The sequence below is a fragment of the Bufo bufo genome, chromosome 10, assembly GCF_905171765.1.
Source record: "Bufo bufo chromosome 10, aBufBuf1.1, whole genome shotgun sequence".
In the NCBI taxonomy this organism is placed as follows: domain Eukaryota; kingdom Metazoa; phylum Chordata; class Amphibia; order Anura; family Bufonidae; genus Bufo; species Bufo bufo.
In genome coordinates this window covers 56568692-56589763 of record NC_053398.1, presented here as the reverse complement: position 1 = coordinate 56589763, position 21072 = coordinate 56568692, and the positions used below count along the sequence as shown (strand labels likewise).

The following is a 21072-nucleotide window of genomic DNA, read 5'->3' as shown; positions in this document are numbered from 1 at the left end:
TCAAACTACTCTTGATAAAAGCTCCACAAGAGGTATGTTTGTCTCACTCTGCTTATCTAGTCAGCAGTTTAGCATGGTCAAAACTGCTGACAGATTCCCTTTTATTACACAGTTTACAGTGAAGAACATAAAACGTAGAAAACGCGCATAGAAAAATCCCAGCATCTCCTCCCGTAATAGTCTTTTCTACACTGATCCTATTTTTTGCCAAATAGCAACTGAAACTGGGGCATATAAACAACCTTTTCTCTATGTGCAACCCCACCTATTTTTCTCACATACGACTGCAGCAGGAGCCTCCCAATACAGCTCTGTAACAGGAGGCAGACAATGTTAAACGCTACCACTCAGCAAAAAACATGGAAGAGATCAGAAGGAAAGTAACATCTGTGTTCTAAGTTTTCTATAAGATCACTACAGAAAAATCTTACGGACTAACAAATATCATTGGCATGTTTACCTTGCTTCTTTCATCATTCATTTAGATCGCCCTAATACTTATTTGCATTACTAGTCACCAACAGCAGTTGGGTTTCTGAAAGCCTACATTTGAGTGGGAGCTGAGCTAGAACAACCAGGCACGGCCAGTACACAATGAACCCAACTGTGCTTCTGGTTCTGTTCCAAGTGCCATTTCGAGCACCAGAGGCTGCAAGGAACAGCTGATCGGTGGGGTAACCAGGTGTTGGCCCCACAATGATGATATTGATAACCTTTAGTGAGGATAGGTCATCAATATGTGGAGCCTGAAAAAAATGTAAATAAACTATAAACATAATATAAAGTAATAATAGACCTTTTCTTCTTTTACAGAAAGACCATGAGAAATATGTAACAAATTAATACAATTAAATGCGCAATAGATAAGGAAAGGTACACAGGGAGGATACACACATGCCAATTCAAATTTACATGAAGTACATAAAGGTAAAAAGAAGCAGGTAAAGGTAAAGTTGGATAGCCGTGCATGGCAGCAATGTGTACAGAAAGGGTAGGTTGCTGTGCCAAGAGGAAGTTGCACATGCGGTGAGTCAAAGATGTGCAGCTGGGCATCATTGATTCATATCTGCAATGGGTATTAAGACATCTAGAGCATGCCAGTGGTTCATGGCTCATGCCAACAGTGCATGCCAACAACAGATGACTGGGCATGAATGGTGCAAGTCAGAAATGTGAGGATCATGCCAACTGTGCATTGGATAACAATTCTTCTTTACCTTTGACAGTTGTAATGCCAAGAGTAGATTCGAGGTGCAGTTCTGCTTGATCTGTTCTCCCTTTTAATTCCGGAAAGTTGGTCAATTGGGGAGACAGGATTTCTGGAGAGGAATCACGACTTTCTGAATTCCAGTCTTGTACCCCAGAAGCCAGTGCTTTTAGTGCTTCAATTGTCAGATTTTCGTGAACCTTATCTTCTAAGGATTCAGATTCTGAATAGAACATACTTCCTGTATGAGGTTCTTTAACACAGGTTTCTGCCAGGTCAACAAAACCTTCACTATGTGGAGAGTCTGGGGTCTTAGAAATGGCATGGCCAGTCTTCTCAGAAACACTATCTGTTAAAAGCAGAGTATTGGAATTTATGATAGCATTCTTAGACGTTGTTAGGTTTCCTCTCCTAGGTTCATTCCCTTGGTGTGCGTCACTGAGCTCAACCCAGCCATCCTCTGCATGCTCCTTTTGATTAGTCACTGAAGATTTAACTCTCCATCCAGCATCTATAACTGTGTCGTCAGACTCTCCAGAGCTATCCAAGTCTTCCTCTGCATCTGGCCATCGAAGATCAGTCTTTGAATCATAAGAACATGCCTCATTTTTTACAGAACTAAGATCTACACATGTGTCCAGATTGTCTCCTACACATTCTTCAATTTTGGATGGTTTACAAGTTTCTTCTATGCACCTCTGCAAAAACTCCATCTGATGGTCAGATGATTTAATTGGTGATTCAACAGACCCCAAAATTCCAGACTCAAAGTAATCTGGCTTATGTGTTATGACATTCTGCATAGAAAAATTGCTAGCAAATTGCTCCTCCTTATCACCAGAAAAACATGTGCTTCTGTGCCCAGCCAAGAATGGTTCATCAGTATCAGGAGATTGGTCGTGGAATGGCCTTTGTGCAGAAATCTGTGAAAGTCCATGGTTGATAGTTTTGTCTTCACAGCTCTTGAACTCAAAACCTGAGCTGTTGGCAATCAATTCAAAAGGAGACCCAGGAGACTCTGGACTGGGGTGTTTAGGATGAAATTCTGGAGAGAAGGGTGTCAGAGAAAAGTCTGTAAAGTTCCTGGATAACAAACATTGCCTTTTTTATGACAGAGCAAAGATTTCTACAACTCACTCAATGATAGAGCAATCACAGAAACGTGGTCAGAAGAAAACAAGAGGGCATGAGCTACAACACCCATAAAGTTTTTTTTGCCAACATTTAGTTGGATTTTTTTATTTTATTTTTTATACCCGAGTGGGTCATACTGAACTTCTCCATATCGTTTGTGAATTACCAACATCAATACGTAACTATGTAAACACTCAGATGGAGAACAGCAGAGCTTATCATCATTTGGCACAGCTTATGATAACAGGACACAACCAGTAAGAACACTGCAGTATTAAAGGGGTATTCCCATATTGGAAATGCCTCTTTGCCCATCTAGACATGAATGGATATGAAAGGAGACCAATATCATGTAGTTATGATAGCCCAAATAAATAAATAAAACTTGGACACTGACATCTGCGAAACAAACTGCTGCATATTTAATACGCACTGGATGGTCAGCTGGTCTCGCTGAAATTGTCTGGCCACTAAGTGGATTCACAATCTGACAAAATGTGTTGCCCAGATCAGGATAATTCCTATTTTAGTCAGAAGAGTACTTGGAAAATAAGCGGTTCAAAGGGGCATCTTGCTGTAGGAAATGCCCCATGCCCTCTGCTTTCATGGATGGCCCTAAATGGGGCACCCAATCTTAACTCAATTTCCTGAGGCAAGAAGACTACAATTACTTACCGGTAATTGGTTTTTCCCCTAGCCTCCACAGCGGCACAGGAGGTTACCCCGCCTCCCCTAGGGACAGGAAACAACGTAGAGATCTTTAAATAGCCCCCTCCCCTTACCTGCTCCAGTAAAAAAACCGAGAAACTCTGAAATGGATGCTACATAATGTTATTTATCCATTTTTCAGATAACAAAATAAAATACCAGAATACAGCATCAAATTATTACATAAACGTGGGGGAAAAAATTTCCCGTGCCGCTGTGGAGGCTAGAGGAAAAACCAATTACTGGTAAGTAATTCTAATCTTTCCAAACGCCTCCACAGCGGCACGGATTCACAGGAGGAATAACAGAAATTAAATAACTAGGGTGGGACCACTGCAGATAACACTCTGCGAGAAAATAATAATTCCCTATTTTTTAACACATCTAATTGATAATGTCGAAAAAAAATAGAAGGCTTAGACCAGGTGGCTGCCTGGCATATTTGTTCCAGAGAGACGTCCGCTGTCTCTGCCCAGGAAGCTGCGACTGATCGAGTTGAATGAGCTTTTAGTCCATTTGGAGGAATGACATCTTTGAAGTTGTAGCAAAAAAGGATTGCCGATCTGATCCATCTTCCGATGGTTGTCTTGCTTGCCGCCTGTCCTCTATTTGGCCCAGCAAACTGAATGAAGAGTCTGTCTGCCTTCCTGAAAATTTCTGTTGCCTTAAGGTAAGCTAACACACATCTGCGAACGTCCAGATTATGAAAACACCTCTTCCGGACAACCTGCTGGAGAACCGAATGATGGCAACGAAACTTCTTGCAGACAGTGAAATTTTGAGACAACCTTGGGTAAAAAAGAGGGAGAGTGTTTCAGCACTATCCTGTCATCTCTTACAGTTAGATAGGGAGGTCTACATGAAAACACTTGTATTTCGCCCACTCTTCTAGCTGTAGTAATTGCAATGATGAAAATTGTTTTAAAGGACAGCAATCTTAAAAAAAATTCCGATAACGGCTCAAATGGGTAATCGATTAAAACGGACAATACTAAATTTAGGTCCCAAGGAAAGACTGTGGATCTGACTATAGGTTCATTCCTCTGTGCCCCTTTTACAAATTTAAGAAGATGTAGATCTCCCAACTTTGTATCTAGAAAGGCACTTAGGGCTGAGATATGGACTTTAATGGTACTGACTTTTAAACCTTTGTTTAGGCCCGCTTGCAGGAAATATAGAATGACAGATACATCTAGGGCCTCAGCTGATTTTAACCTATCTTTGGAAAATTTTAAAAAAGCCTCCCAGACTCTATAATAAATCTTAGAAGTTATAGGTTTTCGACTACATAAAATAGTAGAAATTACAGCCTCTGAAAGACCTTTTTTCCTTAACAATTCTCGCTCAGGTTCCAAGCTGCCAGATGTAGTTGTGCAGACTTGGGGTGCAAGATAGAACCTTGATGAAGAAGGTCTGGAAGAGGCGGCAGGATACTGTAATCCCCTGCTGACATGTTCAATAGTAGGGGAAACCAAGATCTTCTTGGCCAATATGGAGCGACTAGGATTAGTTTGGACTTTTCTGACAGAATTTTGGGTATTAGGGCAAATGCGTACAGGATCTCGTTTGGCCAAGGATGGGAGAGTGCATCCACGAACAAAGGGCGATCTTTGTAGGATAGGGAACAAAATTTCTCCGTCTGTTTGTTCTGCCAGGTAGCAAACAGGTCTAGGTGTGGTATCGACCACATCTTTGTTATCTGAAGGAAAATACCTGTCGATTTAAACTCCTTTCTCCTTCTTTCAAGGTATCTCTGATTAGAAAATCTGCAATCCTGTTGTCTTTTCCCTTTATATGAACTGCCGTAATAGACTGTATATTCCTTTCTGCCCATCGAGAGATATTTCTTGACACCTTTGCCAAGGATGTACTTTTTGTACCTCCTTGTTTGTTCAGGTAGGTGATCGTAGTAATGTTGTCTGATATAAAAATCCTATCTCTTCCTTTTACTTCCAAATGAAGAGCGTTTAGGGCTTCCCACACTGCTGATAACTCCCTTAGATTTGAGGAGGATAGGCTTAGACAGGTCTGAATGAGCCCCCCAACCGGATCTGCTGGCGTCTGTTGTCACTGTTATAGGGTCTATTTGTCGCCATGATACTCTGTGGCATAGGTTCCTTTTGTCTAGCCACCATAGAGTCTTTTACCTGCTGAGGGACTCTCACTTTCTTTTCTAACGAGAATATGCTTTTGTCCCAGTTTAACATGAACACTTGTAGGACCCGAGTGTGCTTGTGCCCATCTTACTGCCGGAATTGAAGATGACATAAGGCCCAGCACCTTCATCACTACCCAAATAGCCACTCTTCTCCTGCTCCGAAAAAAAGAAAATTTGTAGTTGATTTTTGATAGCTTTTCTACTGGTAGGAAAGTCTTCATAAGATGCGAGTCCAACAACATGACAAGAAAAACCTTCCTCTTTTTGGGATGAAGATCTGATTTTTCTAGATTTACAATCCAGCCTAGGTCTTTCAGATCCTGCTGTACTATGTTCAAGTGATTCTCTAATTTTTCTTTTGACTCTGTGGCAATGAGAAAATCGTCCAGATAAGAGATAACAAGTATTCCTTTCTGATGTAGACTTGCTACTACCTCTAACATGATCTTTGAGAAGACTCTGGGGGCTGACGTTAGGCCAAGGGGAAGGAACTGGAATTGAAAATGGAACACCTTTTTTCCCAACTGAACCACAAACCTTAGATATTTTTGATTACTGCTGCATATCGGGATATGATAATATGCATCGGTCAGATCCAAGGTTGCCATATAAACGTCTTTCCCGAGAAGATTTATTGTAGATTTTATTGTTTCCATTTTGAAAAGCTTGTACTGGATCTGACGATTTAGGCCCTTAAAATTTATAATTGCTCTGTGAGAGCCATTTGGTTTTCTCACTAGGAAAATTGTGGAATAAAAGCCTGTCTTTTCTTCTACAGGTGGAACAGGAACGATGGCTATTTTCTGAAGCAGAATCAGTTGATTTAGGAGTACTGGCTGATTTTTTTTTAGCTCCTTGGTAATGCAAAAAAAAAAATGTTTTTGCCTTCCTCCCACTGCACTTCTGGCATAGGTTTTTGAGAGAAATTTGCTGGGTTAAAGAGAAGACCTCTACCCCACCTCTACCTGTCTGCCATCTTACTGAAAAACCCCTTTTTTTCTAGTCCTGCCTGCCCCTTGTGGAGGAGTCGAAATTTCGCCTGACGAAAATTTTTGGGTTCTGACGGAAAACCTTTTTTCCTATTTGTGGCTTTTTCAAGGATATAGAGTATGGACCCGAATACTCTGTCTCCTTCACAAGGGATACCGCATAATTTATTTTTAGAATCCCCTTGACCATGACCTCAGCCACACCGCTCCTATAGTGGCATTAGAGAGGGCTGCAGATCTGGCCACCAATTTTACAGTATCTACAGAGGCACCTGCCAGAAAATTTGCTGCCTGTTTAAACATGGGCAAGGAGGCAATAATATCTTCTCTTGGGGTTCCTGCCACTAAATGCTCCTCTATCTTAATCCAAATGGCCATGGACCTGGCAGTGGCCGCTACACTTGGTCTTAAAATGGCCATAGAAACTTCCCAAGATCTTTTTAAAAGAGCTTCACTTTTTTTTATCCGTGTTTTTTTTTTTAGAAGACCTACATCCTCAAAAGGAAGAGCAGATTTTTTTGTTATTTTTGCTACCGGACCATCAACTTTAGGACATTTATCCCAAAGGGTGGTATCCTCTTCGGTAAACGGATACTTCCTTTTAAAAATTCTGGAGACACCAGGCTTTCTCTGGGTCAGTCCATTCTTTATTAATAAGTCTGATAATATTAGAATGCAGGGAAAACCCCCTTTTCCTTCCCCCCCCACCCGAAGCCTCTAAACATAAGGTCCTGTATGGATTTTGGTTGTTTAGAGTCCTCCAGATTTAAAGTCGCCCTTATGGTTTTTAGGAGAGACGGTCTCTTCAATGGAGCAAAGGGGACAACCGGATTAGTCTTCAGAGGAATCAGAGTCGGACAAGGAAAGTAACTCCCCTTCATCAAAATCTTCCTCCTGCAGATCTATATCAGAAGGGGAGGACATTGCTGACATGGAGGTGGAAGTTTTTTTGAGATGTGGTTGCCATTTTACAGTCCACAGCGCTGCTCACTTCCTCTTATAATGTTTTTGATATTATACAGAAGGGAAGGAGATTCTTCTGATACAATTTTTTCCAAACATTTCACACAAAGAAGTTTTTTATGACCTTTTTGGAAATTATTTTTTTTTGGATACGATGAGCAGATTTTTGCACATCACTGACCTGGGGGAATATATAAAAATACATATTCAGAAGGAAGCAGCCTTAAGCAATAATAATAAAAAAAAAAAAATACGTATATCCCCTCACCCGACTGATGAAACAGAAATTTCCCTGCCACCTCCAAGTGAAACACAGCTGGAAAAAAAAAATCATATTTAACCCCCCCAGGAGAGGAGAGATTACTGGGCTGAGGGCTTTGGTCGGGTCTGCAGACCTCCGGACGCTGTCTGAGTCACCTGGAGTAGACATCTTCTAAGTGCTTCTTTCTCCCCGGAATAAGACACTGGGAATTGTTTCTTCCCTCTCTTTTTTAAAGCGCTCATTGCCTAGGGGAAGTATGTCAGCTACAGCTGCTCCTGAGATCTCGAGCCCACCGAGATCTCGTCTGCGAACATGTGACCCGCCTGTCCTATCGCGATGACGCGCACGGACGTTGCCCGGGGCTGCCTCCACCGGAGGACCTATGCCAGAGAAGCAGGAAGGGCCGCACTGCGAGCCCCGCGGCCCTGTTCTCCACCCAGCACACTAGGAAGTGCTCCATGGAATCTTCAGCTGGGCGTCCAAGAAAACTCCTGCTGGTGCGTGCCCTTTACAGGAGGATCTCCACACATCCCAGAGGGACACGAAACAACTGGAGCAGGTAAGGGGAGGGGACTATTTGAAGATCTCCACGTTGTTTCCTGTCCCTAGGGGAGGCGGGGTAACCTTTCTGTGAATCCGTGCCGCTGTGGAGGCGTTTGGAAAATCTCTGTTAATAAATCCACGATTTAGAAGAGGGTAGCAAAAAGAGGCAAATAAAACCTTAGAGGACCTGCCACAGATTTTTAATTTTTTTTCTAAAACTAATACCTTCATCTGTAGCCGTCCTCCAGCAGACGCATCTCAGGTTTTTTTTAAGTTTTTTTTACCCAGATGCACCTCTGCAAAGCTACAGGGAAGAGGAGACCTCAGCTCTCCTCAGTGGGCATATGTTTCTCCCCATCTGCAACACCGCACTGTCCAGTTGCTGTGGAGCTCTTCACCGCCAGGGAAAAGACGAGCTGGTCTTGCAAGATTTGGTAAATCTCACGACAACAGGCTATGTAAGCAAACTTATTACTTGCTTACATAGCCTGTTCTTGTGAGATTTACCAAATCTCGCGGAACAGCTTGTCTTCTCCCTGGCGGTGAAGCAGTCCGCAGCGACTGGACAGCGTCACAGACAGATACCTGTACCTCTGCATTTTAGGGTACTTTCACACTTGCGTTTTTCTTTTCCGGCATAGAGTTCCGTCCTAGGGGCTCTATACCGGAAAAGAACTGATCAGTTTTATCCCCATGCATTCTGAATGGAGAGTAATCCGTTCAGGATGTCTTCATTTCAGTCTTTTTGACTGTTCAGGACGGAGATAATACCGCAGCATGCTACGGTTTTATCTCCGGCCCAAAAAAACTGAACACTTTCCTGAATGCCAGGCATTTTTTTTCCATAGGAATGTATTAGTGCATTAAAAATACTGCAATGCCGGATTTGTCCTTCCAGTCTACGCATACCTTTAAAAATGTGGAAAAAAAATTAAACGGATCCGTTTGTCCATATGACAAACGGACAGACTGATCCGTTCTTGCAATGCATTTGTGAGACAGATCCGCATCAGTCTACAAATGCTGTCCGTTTGCATGCAGATTGCCGGATCCGGCAGGCAGTTCAGGCGATGGAACTGCTTGCCGGATCACTCTGCCGCAAGTGTGAAAGTACCCTTAGGCGCCAGCATAGAACTCAGGGCATAGCAGTGTAACGTAGGTGCCAATCTTAAAAAGACAAAAAGAGCAACATCATCTGTTGGAGGAGGATTACAGAAAAAGGTATTCGTTTCAGAAAAAAAAGATCCAGTGACCGATACTCTTTAAAGTGGTAAGCCTACTTCAGCAAATACATACGGTATTTGGATTATGAAAACATATATAATTCTCCAACACCATCAATCCCTCAGAATTCTCAGGAAACAAAGAAGCATTTCAGCAATAGAAAATTGTCTGTAACTCTACAAATACACTAAATCTTGGAAGGTATGCTGGCAGGGATTACACGGCTCACATTCTGTGCCACTCTGCTGCATTGTGTTTGCAAACTCACATTATACATACAGGAAAAATATTACCCCTTTCACAATGGCTTAGTGTTCTCTACTGATTGCCCTTAGGCACAAGCAGCAGTAATGGCACACACAACACTTTGGAGAATTGTTAAAGAAGCACTCCTGCACTTTTTGCCTATATATTGCAGCACATGCTATTATTAAAGAATTATTATTATTTATTTTTTTTGGACGCATCACAGGTATGGGGAGGGGGGTGGGTGTAGGGAATGGGGATAAGGGGAAAAAATATATATATATTGAAGTTGGGGATTATTTATTTAATCCTTCTTGTATTGTAATCTGTTTTGATATATCAATTAATAAAGATAATTAATAAAAAAAAAGAATAACGTGAAGGCTCTTGTGTATACATGTTTGAGTTTATGTGCGATTTCTGGATTGTCAGCCATCTTGTTTCTTACTTACAAGCATGCATACATTTTCCATTATAACCTGGCTTTGAAGAGACAGAGGTGACAGTATCTTGTCACACTAAGGGTCTATTCAAACATCCGTGTGTGTTTTGCGGACCGCACATCGCCAGCACTAATAGAATATGCCTAATCTTGTCCGGAATTGCGGACAAGAATAGGACACGTTCTATTATTTTTTTCGGGAACGGAAATGCGGACCCAGAAGTGCGAGTCCGCATTTCCGGATCCGGTCAGCACATCGTGCGGCCCCATAGAAATGAATGGGTCCGCAATTCTGTTCCGCAAAATGCGGAACAGAATTGCAGACAGGTGAAAGACCCTAATGGCAGCCATTTATACATCAGTGACATAAAACTTATGTCCCCTCACTCAACATACTGGTTTTGAGTTCCTGCAAACATTCGTTCCAGACTATATCCGTCTAAATGTGGCACCGAACGCTTCCTCATCGGGTGATCCTGTCATTCGTACATGCACACCAATTATCGTGTCTTGGCAGCAGATTGTGCTGTCTAAACAACGAACTGCTGCCCAGAAAAAATTAGTGTGTATAGGGATAAGCGATCGCAGTAGCAATCCCTCGTCCGCATACTGTGAAGGAGATTGTTGCATGTAAATGCAGCAGATTTCTTCATTGAACAAGCAGCTGACTGTTGGGAAGGAAGGCTTCCTACCCGACAATCAGCTGTACATCGGAGCGCCTAAACCCCCCCTTCAGGGCTAAATCATATCTTCAGAAGCACTTTGTCTGAAAATATGGATTAACAAGGAGGACTGAGACAGGTGGGGAGCAGAGGTATCCGAGAACTGCCAGGAAGGATCTAATAGATGGCAATATAATGCTGCAGTTCACAGGAAGTTAGCCACACAGGATAGACTGAAATCCTCCACACAGGAGAGCAAATGTGACACTGGTAGTCAGACTGGGATCACGTGACCCAGGCGTCTATGATGAAAGGGATGGATGCAACCGAGCTGTGATGTAACAATTCATACTGCAAAATACACAAAAATAAATAAATCCCTATTGCATCTTACAAGACAAGTCAAGTAATTTTAGGATTGGAATTTGGAATAAAAAAAAAAACAGATATGATGTGGATTCCTTTAGACTTCCTACCCACTCGCTATGTATACTGTGCATTTCTACTGTGTAAACGGCTGATCCTATAAAAATAAAGATAATAGTAAAATATCAGACTCCTTGTATCTTAAAGATGCCAACGCTTTCTATACATAACTATTAAGGGGATCTGTACTGCTGACTCTAAGACAATGATTTTATGTGTCAGAGTTTATCCCCACCATACCTGTTCCCCAGAGGTGTATACCCTCCCTTGCTTCTCTGCCCAGTTCACCTGATTAAAGGAGGAGAAATTGGGGTCTCTAAATCAGAGAATATACTGCAGTCCAATTCGGTTACATTAACCATTGAGATGCAAGTGGTGCATTACAAAGCACTGCACATTTTAATATAACTGGCATAGATCTTATTTCTAGGGAAAAGAGATGTGGCAGAAGTGCCAAAAATTAGGTGGGAGTTTTTGCAAAGGCGGTGCAAAAAAACAAACATGGTGCAAAATAAAAATAAAATGCAAAAAAAAAAAAAAAAAATTGGTAATGAGCTACAGAGGAAGAAGGGAGTTGACATTCAAGAGCGGAATGATCAGATTGATTTTACTATGAGGTTTCTAATATGTATGGGGCCCCTTAAACTTGGGCTGCTGGATTTCAACAGATCCTTTTGTTCTCAGGGAAACCATGGTGCTGCCACAAGTGTTTAGTAGTGGCTTTCTCCTCATTCAGAACACATGCACACTTGGCCGGGCATACATGTGTACAGGGGGTTTAGCAGATATATGACCACATTGGCAAAGTACATAAAAACATTTTTTTCTTATTATAAAATTCCAGTTTTTGTGTTCTTTTTAGACTCTGCTATTCTGTCTGGGCGGGCACAGAAACAAATGGCAAGCATGTCAAATGGAGTCCAAAGATTTGAAGTGAATGTACCTGCCGCGATATATGTTGGCATACTGTTTTAAGGTATTCAAATGTATTTGCCTGACTGAAATCTCAGCTGGGGGCTAAAACACATTGTTATACTCTAGAAAGGAACTTGAGCCCCCATTAAATACTTTTAGTGAATCCTCTTTGACAACTGCAGGCAGAGAATTCCATAGTCTCACTGCTCTTACAGTAATCCTGGACAATCCCTTTAACTCTGAAATATTATGGCTGGACTAACTAATGGTATCACGTTTTTCACCCGACCCTTTAGTTCTCTGGCAGTAGCCTCATCTCTCGCCACTGAAACTGACTGTGTATGTGTATGGGGCGCTGGTAGACACAGCAAGCGTTCAGCCGGCTGATATTGAAGGTGCATGGGCTCCTTTAGGCTAAAAACTACAAGAAAAAAAAAAAAAACCATGAGTGAATAGCGCAACTTGGTTGGTACTAGGGTTGGGCGATATACCGGTATCACGATATACCGCGGTATTAAAAAAACGGCGATATGGCGATATCGCTGTTTCCAAAATACCGCGGTATTTTGTGACGTCATCAAAGCGGTCAGCTCACATTGTGCGCTGACCGCTTCTAAACGTGCGCCCGCCCGCCCCTGCACCTTGCATAGCGCTGCCGCTGAGTAACATTACTTCCTCTCGCTCCTGACCTGGCTCCTTCTTGCTCCGCCTCCCTTAGTCAAGTCTCCACCCACCATCTGACATCATCACCGTCGTCACCCACCAGTGCCGGCTCTATTGTATATGTGGCGAATCGATCCCCTGTGTGAGTACTGGTGTCTCTGGAGAGACTTTTCCTGCGGCTGCCTCACTAGTGTGTGCTCTGGTGACGAAATTATAAACTTACTACTTCCCGCAGCGGCCGCCCCGGCTCTCCCTCCTCCTTGCTCCCATATTCAAATCTCTGCCCACCGGCATCTGATGTCAGAATCAGAGCACACAAGCGAGGCAGCCGCGGGAAAGGTATATCGCAAAGTATTACTGCATGTATGGTGGCCTGTGGCCACAAGACCTTATTATAGCGCCTCCTTGTGGCCCCCCATACAGTGTAACGCCTCCTTGTGGCCCCCCCCATACAGTGTAACGCCTCCTTGTGGCCCCCCATACAGTGTAACGCCTCCTTGTGGCCCCCCATACAGTGTAACGCCTCCTTGTGGCCCCCGCCCCCATACAGTATAACGTCTCCTTATGGCCCCCGCCCCCATACAGTATAATGTCTCCTTCTGGCTGCCCCCATACAGTATAATGTCTCCTTGTGGCTGCCCCCATACAGTATAACGTCTCCTTGTGGCTGCCCCCATACAGTATAACGTCTCCTTGTGGCTGCCCCCATACAGTATAACGTCTCCTTGTGGCCCCCCATACAGTACAGGGAGTGCAGAATTATTAGGCAAGTTGTATTTTTGAGGATTAATTTTATTATTGAACAACAACCATGTTCTCAATGAACCCCAAAAACTCATTAATATCAAAGCTGAATATTTTTGGAAGTAGTTTTTAGTTTGTTTTTAGTTTTAGCTATTTTAGGGGGATTTCTGTGTGTGCAGGTGACTATTACTGTGCATAATTATTAAGCAACTTAACAAAAAACAAATATATACGCATTTCAATTATTTATTTTTACCAGTGAAACCAATATAACATCTCAACATTCACAAATATACATTTCTGACATTCAAAAACAAAACAAAAACAAATCAGTGACCAATATAGCCACCTTTCTTTGCAAGGACACTCAAAAGCCTGCCATCCATGGATTCTGTCAGTGTTTTGATCTGTTCACCATCAACATTGCGTGCAGCAGCAACCACAGCCTCCCAGACACTGTTCAGAGAGGTGTACTGTTTTCCCTCCTTGTAAATCTCACATTTGATGATGGACCACAGGTTCTCAATGGGGTTCAGATCAGGTGAACAAGGAGGCCATGTCATTAGATTTTCTTCTTTTATACCCTTTCTTGCCAGCCACGCTGTGGAGTACTTGGACGCGTGTGATGGAGCATTGTCCTGCATGAAAATCATGTTTTTCTTGAAGGATGCAGACTTCTTCCTGTACCACTGCTTGAAGAAGGTGTCTTCCAGAAACTGGCAGTAGGACTGGGAGTTGAGCTTGACTCCATCCTCAACCCGAAAAGGCCCCACAAGCTCATCTTTGATGATACCAGCCCAAACCAGTACTCCACCTCCACCTTGCTGGCGTCTGAGTCGGACTGGAGCTCTCTGCCCTTTACCAATCCAGCCACGGGCCCATCCATCTGGCCCATCAAGACTCACTCTCATTTCATCAGTCCATAAAACCTTAGAAAAATCAGTCTTGAGATATTTCTTGGCCCAGACTTGACGTTTCAGCTTGTGTGTCTTGTTCAGTGGTGGTCATCTTTCAGCCTTTCTTACCTTAGCCATGTCTCTGAGTATTGCACACCTTGTGCTTTTGGGCACTCCAGTGATGTTGCAGCTCTGAAATATGGCCAAACTGGTGGCAAGTGGCATCTTGGCAGCTGCACGCTTGACTTTTCTCAGTTCATGGGCAGTTATTTTGTGCCTTGGTTTTTCCACACGCTTCTTGCGACCCTGTTGACTATTTTGAATGAAACGCTTGATTGTTCAATGATCACGCTTCAGAAGCTTTGCAATTTTAAGAGTGCTGCATCCCTCTGCAAGATATCTCACTATTTTTGACTTTTCTGAGCTTGTCAAGTCCTTATTTTGACCCATTTTGCCAAAGGAAAGGAAGTTGCCTAATAATTATGCACACCTAATATAGGGTGTTGATGTCATTAGACCACACCCCTTCTCATTACAGAGATGCACATTACCTAATATGCTTAATTGGTAGTAGGCTTTCGAGCCTATACAGCTTGGAGTAAGACAACATGCATAAAGAGGATGATGTGGTCAAAATACTCATTTGCCTAATAATTCTGCACGCAGTGTATAATGTCTCCTTGTGGCCCCCCCATACAGTATAATGTCTCCTTGTGGCCCCCAATACAGTATAACGTCTCCTTGTGGCCCCCCATACAGTATAACGTCTCCTTGTGGCTGCCCCCATACAGTATAATGTCTACTTGTGGCCCCCCATACAGTATAACGTCTCCTTGTGGCCCCCCATACAGTATAACGTCTCCTTGTGGCTGCCCCCATACAGTATAACGTCTCCTTGTGGCCCCCCATACAGTGTAACGTCTCCTTGTGGCTGCCCCCATACAGTATAATGTCTCCTTGTGGCCCCCCATACAGTATAATGTCTCCTTGTGGCCCCCAATACAGTATAACGTCTCCTTGTGGCCCCCCCCATACAGTATAATGTCTCCTTGTGGCCCCCCATACAGTATAACGTCTCCTTGTGGCCCACCCATACAGTATAATGTCTCCTTGTGGCCCCCCATACAGTATAACGTCTCCTTGTGGCCCCCCATACAGTATAACGTCTCCTTGTGTTTTTTTTTCTTTTAAACTGGTATTTATCGCGATATATATCGTTATCGCGATAAATTTTTTAATATCGTTATCGTCTGAATATTTTTGATATCGTCCAACCCTAGTTGGTACACACCTAATAAATTCCAGTGACATAGTTGTGTTTGCCTCAGAGGAATGTTAGTCAGAAAATACTGGTGTGGATGGTTGATGTGTAGGAGTCTTCTGACAATCTTACCAATGACAGGCTCATGCATTTAGAAGGTAAAGTATGTGCGTATTATATAGACCACTAACCAATATCCAGAATAACCCCCATGTACAGCAGCTGGAGGGGCTGGGAGTGACTCAGTAAGGTCTTGGTAGCAGGGTTGCCAACCGTCTAGAAATTTCTGTACAGTTGGTAAAAATAAGCAACTTTTTCTGTGTCCGTGATTTTTTTGTTTTTGTGGCTGGTGGTACTTGACTAGATTATTTGGGTGGTAATTATTTTACAGCTCACAGTAAATGCTGGTGATGAGTTCTTATCAGTATATTGAGCTATAGACATGGATTACTTATTATTTTTAGCATTTCATTGTTGTCTGTCCGTGATTTTGGTATAAGTTGTCCAGAAAAAAGAAAAATTGTGGTTGGCAACCCTGCCTGGTAGGGTGCCACCGGTATCTGGAGCCAGGCTGGCTGCAGTGTATCCCACAGCCGCTGGAAGGTGCGTGGGGGGGGGGGGGGATCCATAGTGTGAACAATAATCGAGGTGGTCTCACAGATGCTCAATTAAGTTAAAGTCTGGGGAATCAGGGGGCCAGGGTAGTACTCGGAAGTCTTGGTCATGTTCTTCCAACCAATGTCGGACTTTTCTCTACCCATGTGACATTTCGCATTGTCCTGCTGGAACACGCGCCCTCGGGAAGACTATCATCATGTATGGTGTATGTGATCTACAAGGAAGGATTCAAACCCAAATCGTTTTGGAGTGGCTTCCACATGGAGGAGTAGGCCCAGAGAATGCCATGAAAACATTCCCAAGATTGGTGTGAATCTGACAAAGGGGCCCGTTCGACCCCAAAATGCGTTACTATTATGCCAATAAAATCACCTCTAGGCTAAGTTACTATAACTCCTATCCACTGTGAGCAACAATTATGGACAGCATGACTTTTACACTACCGCTTTCCTAAAATATGAAGAGCAGGGCCCAGAGAGGAGAGGGTTATATAAAGGAAGGAGAGAAGGGAAGTAACAATGGTGTACATAGTAAGTCCATTTATGTTGGCTGTTACTGTGATGTTCTAGAAATGGTCTTGAAGGCATATTAGGGCACCTACACACGGATGCAGGTTTACCAACAGAAAACACACACACAATTCCTTGCCGTTTTCAGTGCATTTCCATACCAAAACTGCATGTGTAACTTTCTGTTGTGGACTTGATGCGGTTTTGCCACAGATCTCGCATCAGGTCAATGTTTGCATGGAAGAAAAAAGCAAAGCGTGAATAAGATTGGTCGAATTTCTTACACTTTGCTGGTACTGTAAGATGCTGTGTTTTTTCCACACGGAAAAAGCGCACATAAACCGCATCATGTTCAGGTAGCCTCCAAAGGGTTTTCTGAGATGGTAATATTGATGACCCATTCTCTGGATAGATCATCAGTACCGGATCAGTGGGGATCTAACACCCAGGACCCAAACCGATCAGATCTTTGAGAACGCAGCGCCGCTTGCAGTAGTGCTACGGCCTTATCTCAGCTTTTCTTAGGCCAGTGACGACACATTCATCGGTCACGTGGCCTAGGCGCAGCTCAGCCACATAGAAGTGAATGTGGACAAGCACGATACCAAGCACAGCCACTGCGCTATTTATGGCGCTGTGCTTGGTGAGCTCAGAGAGCGCTGCGTCACTCACAGGGGTGCCAGGGCCTTCTCAAATAGCTGATTGGCTGGGGTCCCGGGTGTTGGACCCCCACTGATCAAATACTGATCAGTATTAAAGTATCAGAAAAACCCTAATAAAGTAATTGGAGATAAATAAGCCAGTTCAGAATCCAGATATACAGTAGATGTAGGTAAATAGGTAGATATGAACATCAATGAACTGGGGTAACCTCAAGCATAATCAGACTGACTCCATTAACAAAACACTTTTTATGCCCGCAGCAGAACATACTATACCTGGCATCAGCAGGGTACACAGGCTCAGGATATACCATCTACTCACAATCTGGCCAATCCACAAACACGTAAGACATATTGTTAAAATAATCTGTAGGTGGTTTCTGGCAAAGAAATGCTGCTGCTGCAAACTTCACCCCATCCAACTCCCACTAACACATAAAAGGGATGGTTCAGCTAACGGCCTGCACCGCCGCCTCTATTGCAAGAGAAATTACAAACATTTGCAAATCACTCAATATTAAATTTGCTTTTCTAAGAGATTGATTTTCCATTTACTATGCAACTATATGCAACCCAAGTACGGTATTCCATTAAAGGTTTTTGGTGCACTGTATACAGGCCCAGCAGCTTTCCCTCTTGTTTGATAGCAGTCCCTGAGATTCCAGAGCTGGTATTGACACCAGTTGCTCTGAATGGAGTGGCCCCGCCTATGGTGCCCCAAAAACTGTATTTGCATAAAAATAAAAAGCATTTCTCAGGATTACAGAGCCAGATTTTCACAAACAAATGTATGGCTATGTTTCATGGCACCTAGCCTGCATGTTGGTGTGCTTACTTTGAAACTGACTTTAGGGGTAGATAGGTCCCATGGACTCCACTATATAGACAGACACACTTGTCACTTGGAGTATCATTTTAGAATCTATCAGCCCCTGGAACCCTATTACAGGGACAGAGGATGGACTCAATTGTGAACAAATGTCTATATGAACAATAATCAGCCCACGTAAAGGTGCTACATATCACCAGGTCAGGGGCATGCATCTTTCATGCGGCACCTAGAATTGCCCTTTGTCAAGCCCCCCTCAGCAGGCTGGTTTTCCCTGTAACTGGGGCTCCTTTAGATGCTCCAGTTACAGTGGAAATAGTGCAACAACAAAACAAAAAAAAGTCTGTGTCCCCAAAGAACCTTTTGGGGACAAATTATGGGGTAAATATATATATTAAAAGTACAAAAAAGAAGTCAGTGTCGTATACAGCGCCGAAAAAAAAAAAAAAAAAAAAAAAAAATAATATATATATATATATATATATATATATATATATATATATATATATATATATATATATATATATATATATATATATAGAAAATTTTAGCAAAAAGATGTAAAATAAAAGGAAAAGAAAACTATAAAAAGGAAAAAATGCTAAATAAAATTGTTCACTGTCAAGTGTGGCAAAAATATATTTAAAAAAAAAAGAAAAAAAATTGTAAAATACATAAAAGGAATAAACGCCCACACCAACCAAAACCATTACAATTATTACCTCATTCATGTGGCCTGGTCATTTAAGGGTTAACCAGTAAGTGCTTTCCCGGCTAGTAAGGCCTCATACACACGACCGTACCTTTTCTTTTGGTCCACAGAACACCAGCCATTTGTGTTCTGCATTTTGCAGAATGGAGTAACAGATGCGGACAGCACACAGAGTGCGCTCCGCATCTTTTGCGGCCCCGTTGAAGTGAATGGGTCCGCACCCGAAAAAATGTGGCTCAGATACAGACTAAAACAATGGCTGTGTGCGTGAGCCCTCAGGGAAAATGCTTACTGGTTATTTCAGGGCACATACAGTATATCTGGGGGTGCAGGAGGCAGTAAAAAAACTGAGCGCCATCCTCTGAGTGTAAAGCACTCATTAGTGATTAGAAGGCAGGAAGGAAACGTCGCCACTTTAAGGAGTTTCCTAGTTAAAATGATTTTTAACCAGTTCCTGCAGCATTGTCCCTGAAACAGAAGATTCCTACTTTCCTGCTCCGTGCAGCTCTCGCTGTCGCCATCTTCCGGTCCCGGAGCACCTCCCCAGCATATGACTGACTTTAGCAGTGGAACGCTGCTTGTGGCCACATCACCACTGAAGCCAGTCATTGGCTGGAGAGGTACAAGTGATTATGCCCATATCCAACCGGATGGAAACAGCGCCGGAACCACAAGATGGAGACAGCGGGAGCGGCAGGGATCAGGAGAGTATGAATCTTCTGTTTCATGCTGGAGGAACGTGTTAAATTTTTTTTTTACCGGGAAATCTCTAAGCCCCTGTTACACGGCACGATATTCAGGACAATTACTGGGGACAAGTGTTCGTAGGAGCGCTCATTCCTGATATCTGGTCAGCCGATAAACAAGGAATTACTCGTTTGTTGGATGATGTGCATACAAGATGTACAATTATAGTCAGCACATCTCACCGTGCAATCAGGAATGTGCTACCGATCAATAGAAGTGAATGAGGGAGGAATGACTGGTAGTGATCATTCCTCCCCAGTCACTTTGCATTAGCCTGTGTAATAGGCTGATGCAAACAAGCGCTGATTAACCTTTTTTTTTTTGCGGCCCCTTTAAATAGTGTGATGTGACAATGCGGCCCCCAGACCAAAAAAGGTTGTGCATCCCTGATTTACACCATTCTCTATTAAAAGGGTTCTGCACTTTCATTTAACTGATTATCCATCCTCTAGATAGATCATCAGCTTCTGATCGGCGGGGGTCCGACACCCGGGACCCCCGCCGATCAGCTGTTTAAGAAAGGATAGATCATCAGTTAAATGAAAGTGCAGAACCCCTTTAAATGAAATAGTGTGAAAATACAGTGGGGGAGATATATCAAGGCTGGCAGAGCCATCTGCCAGCCTTGATCTCCCTGCACTGGCGTGAGATGCACCTGATTTGTGAAGAGGCAGAAGCCTCTTAATAAATTTGGCGCACCTCTGTCCTGCAGTGTGCCAGAAAGTGTCGTCTATGCCCTAAGCCCCGCCCCTTCGGAAAAGTGCAGAGAACCACAAAAAGTCGCAAATTATGGTGCACAGATGCAGTGTGCCTTAATTTGCAACTTTTTTTACGTCACAATTGTGTTGTGGCATAGAAAGAATGATAAATGTTCCCCAATGACTGTATAAACAGAAGTAGGATTGGGAATTCTATTAATAGTATTTTTGACTTTATATGCTGGGTTATGTTTTATGTGTTTGTATACATATTTGGATTTACGTCTATAATTCTGTATCCGAACATACATATTTGACATGTCGGTTATTGTTTATATTCTAGCCCAGGGGTACTCAACTGGCGGACCTCGGTCCAAATCCAGACCGCGGTTGCCAGCTGTCCGGACCCCTGCAGTGGCATGCTAAGTGGGGGATGGTCTGCCCCGGGTCCTGGCTATCAGGTGGTGCCAGAGTCCAGAAGCAATGAGCGTTTCCATCAATACAGATGGAAGCGCTCATTGCTGGAGTGCAAGGAGCTGGGTCCAGTCACTTACCGCTCAGCTCCCCGATCCTCCCCTCCTTCAGGCTGGCGGCACCCTGAATGGTGAAGCAGCAAGACTTCTTCCCTTCTCCATTCAGCCTGCAGACACAGATAGCGCTGCTGGCCTGTGTAGGCGGAGCCTGCAACTCTGAAATCTGTATAAGCTTCACCCACACAGTGCTGCAGAGTGATCGGGCACAGCTACTGTGGAGGGGGCACAGCGGGCACAATGGGCATTACTACTATTAAGGGGGCACAATGGGCATTACGACTAAGGGGGCACAATGGGCATTACTACTATTAAGGGGGCACA

General features: G+C 43.2%; 1 protein-coding gene across 2 annotated transcripts in view; it reads right to left on the bottom strand.

Moving 5' to 3' along the window:
* Positions 1 to 21072, bottom strand: part of RTN3 (reticulon 3) — a 48301-nt gene that overhangs the window by 20052 nt on the left and 7177 nt on the right. The window contains exon 3 of one of the 2 annotated variants that reach the window (XM_040410636.1): positions 1218 to 2252. The exons of the other annotated variant lie outside the window; for it this stretch is intronic. Coding sequence (XP_040266570.1) covers positions 1218 to 2252 — 1035 coding nt within the window. The remainder of the gene's footprint in view (positions 1 to 1217; positions 2253 to 21072) is intronic. 2 annotated transcript variants of the gene reach the window in all.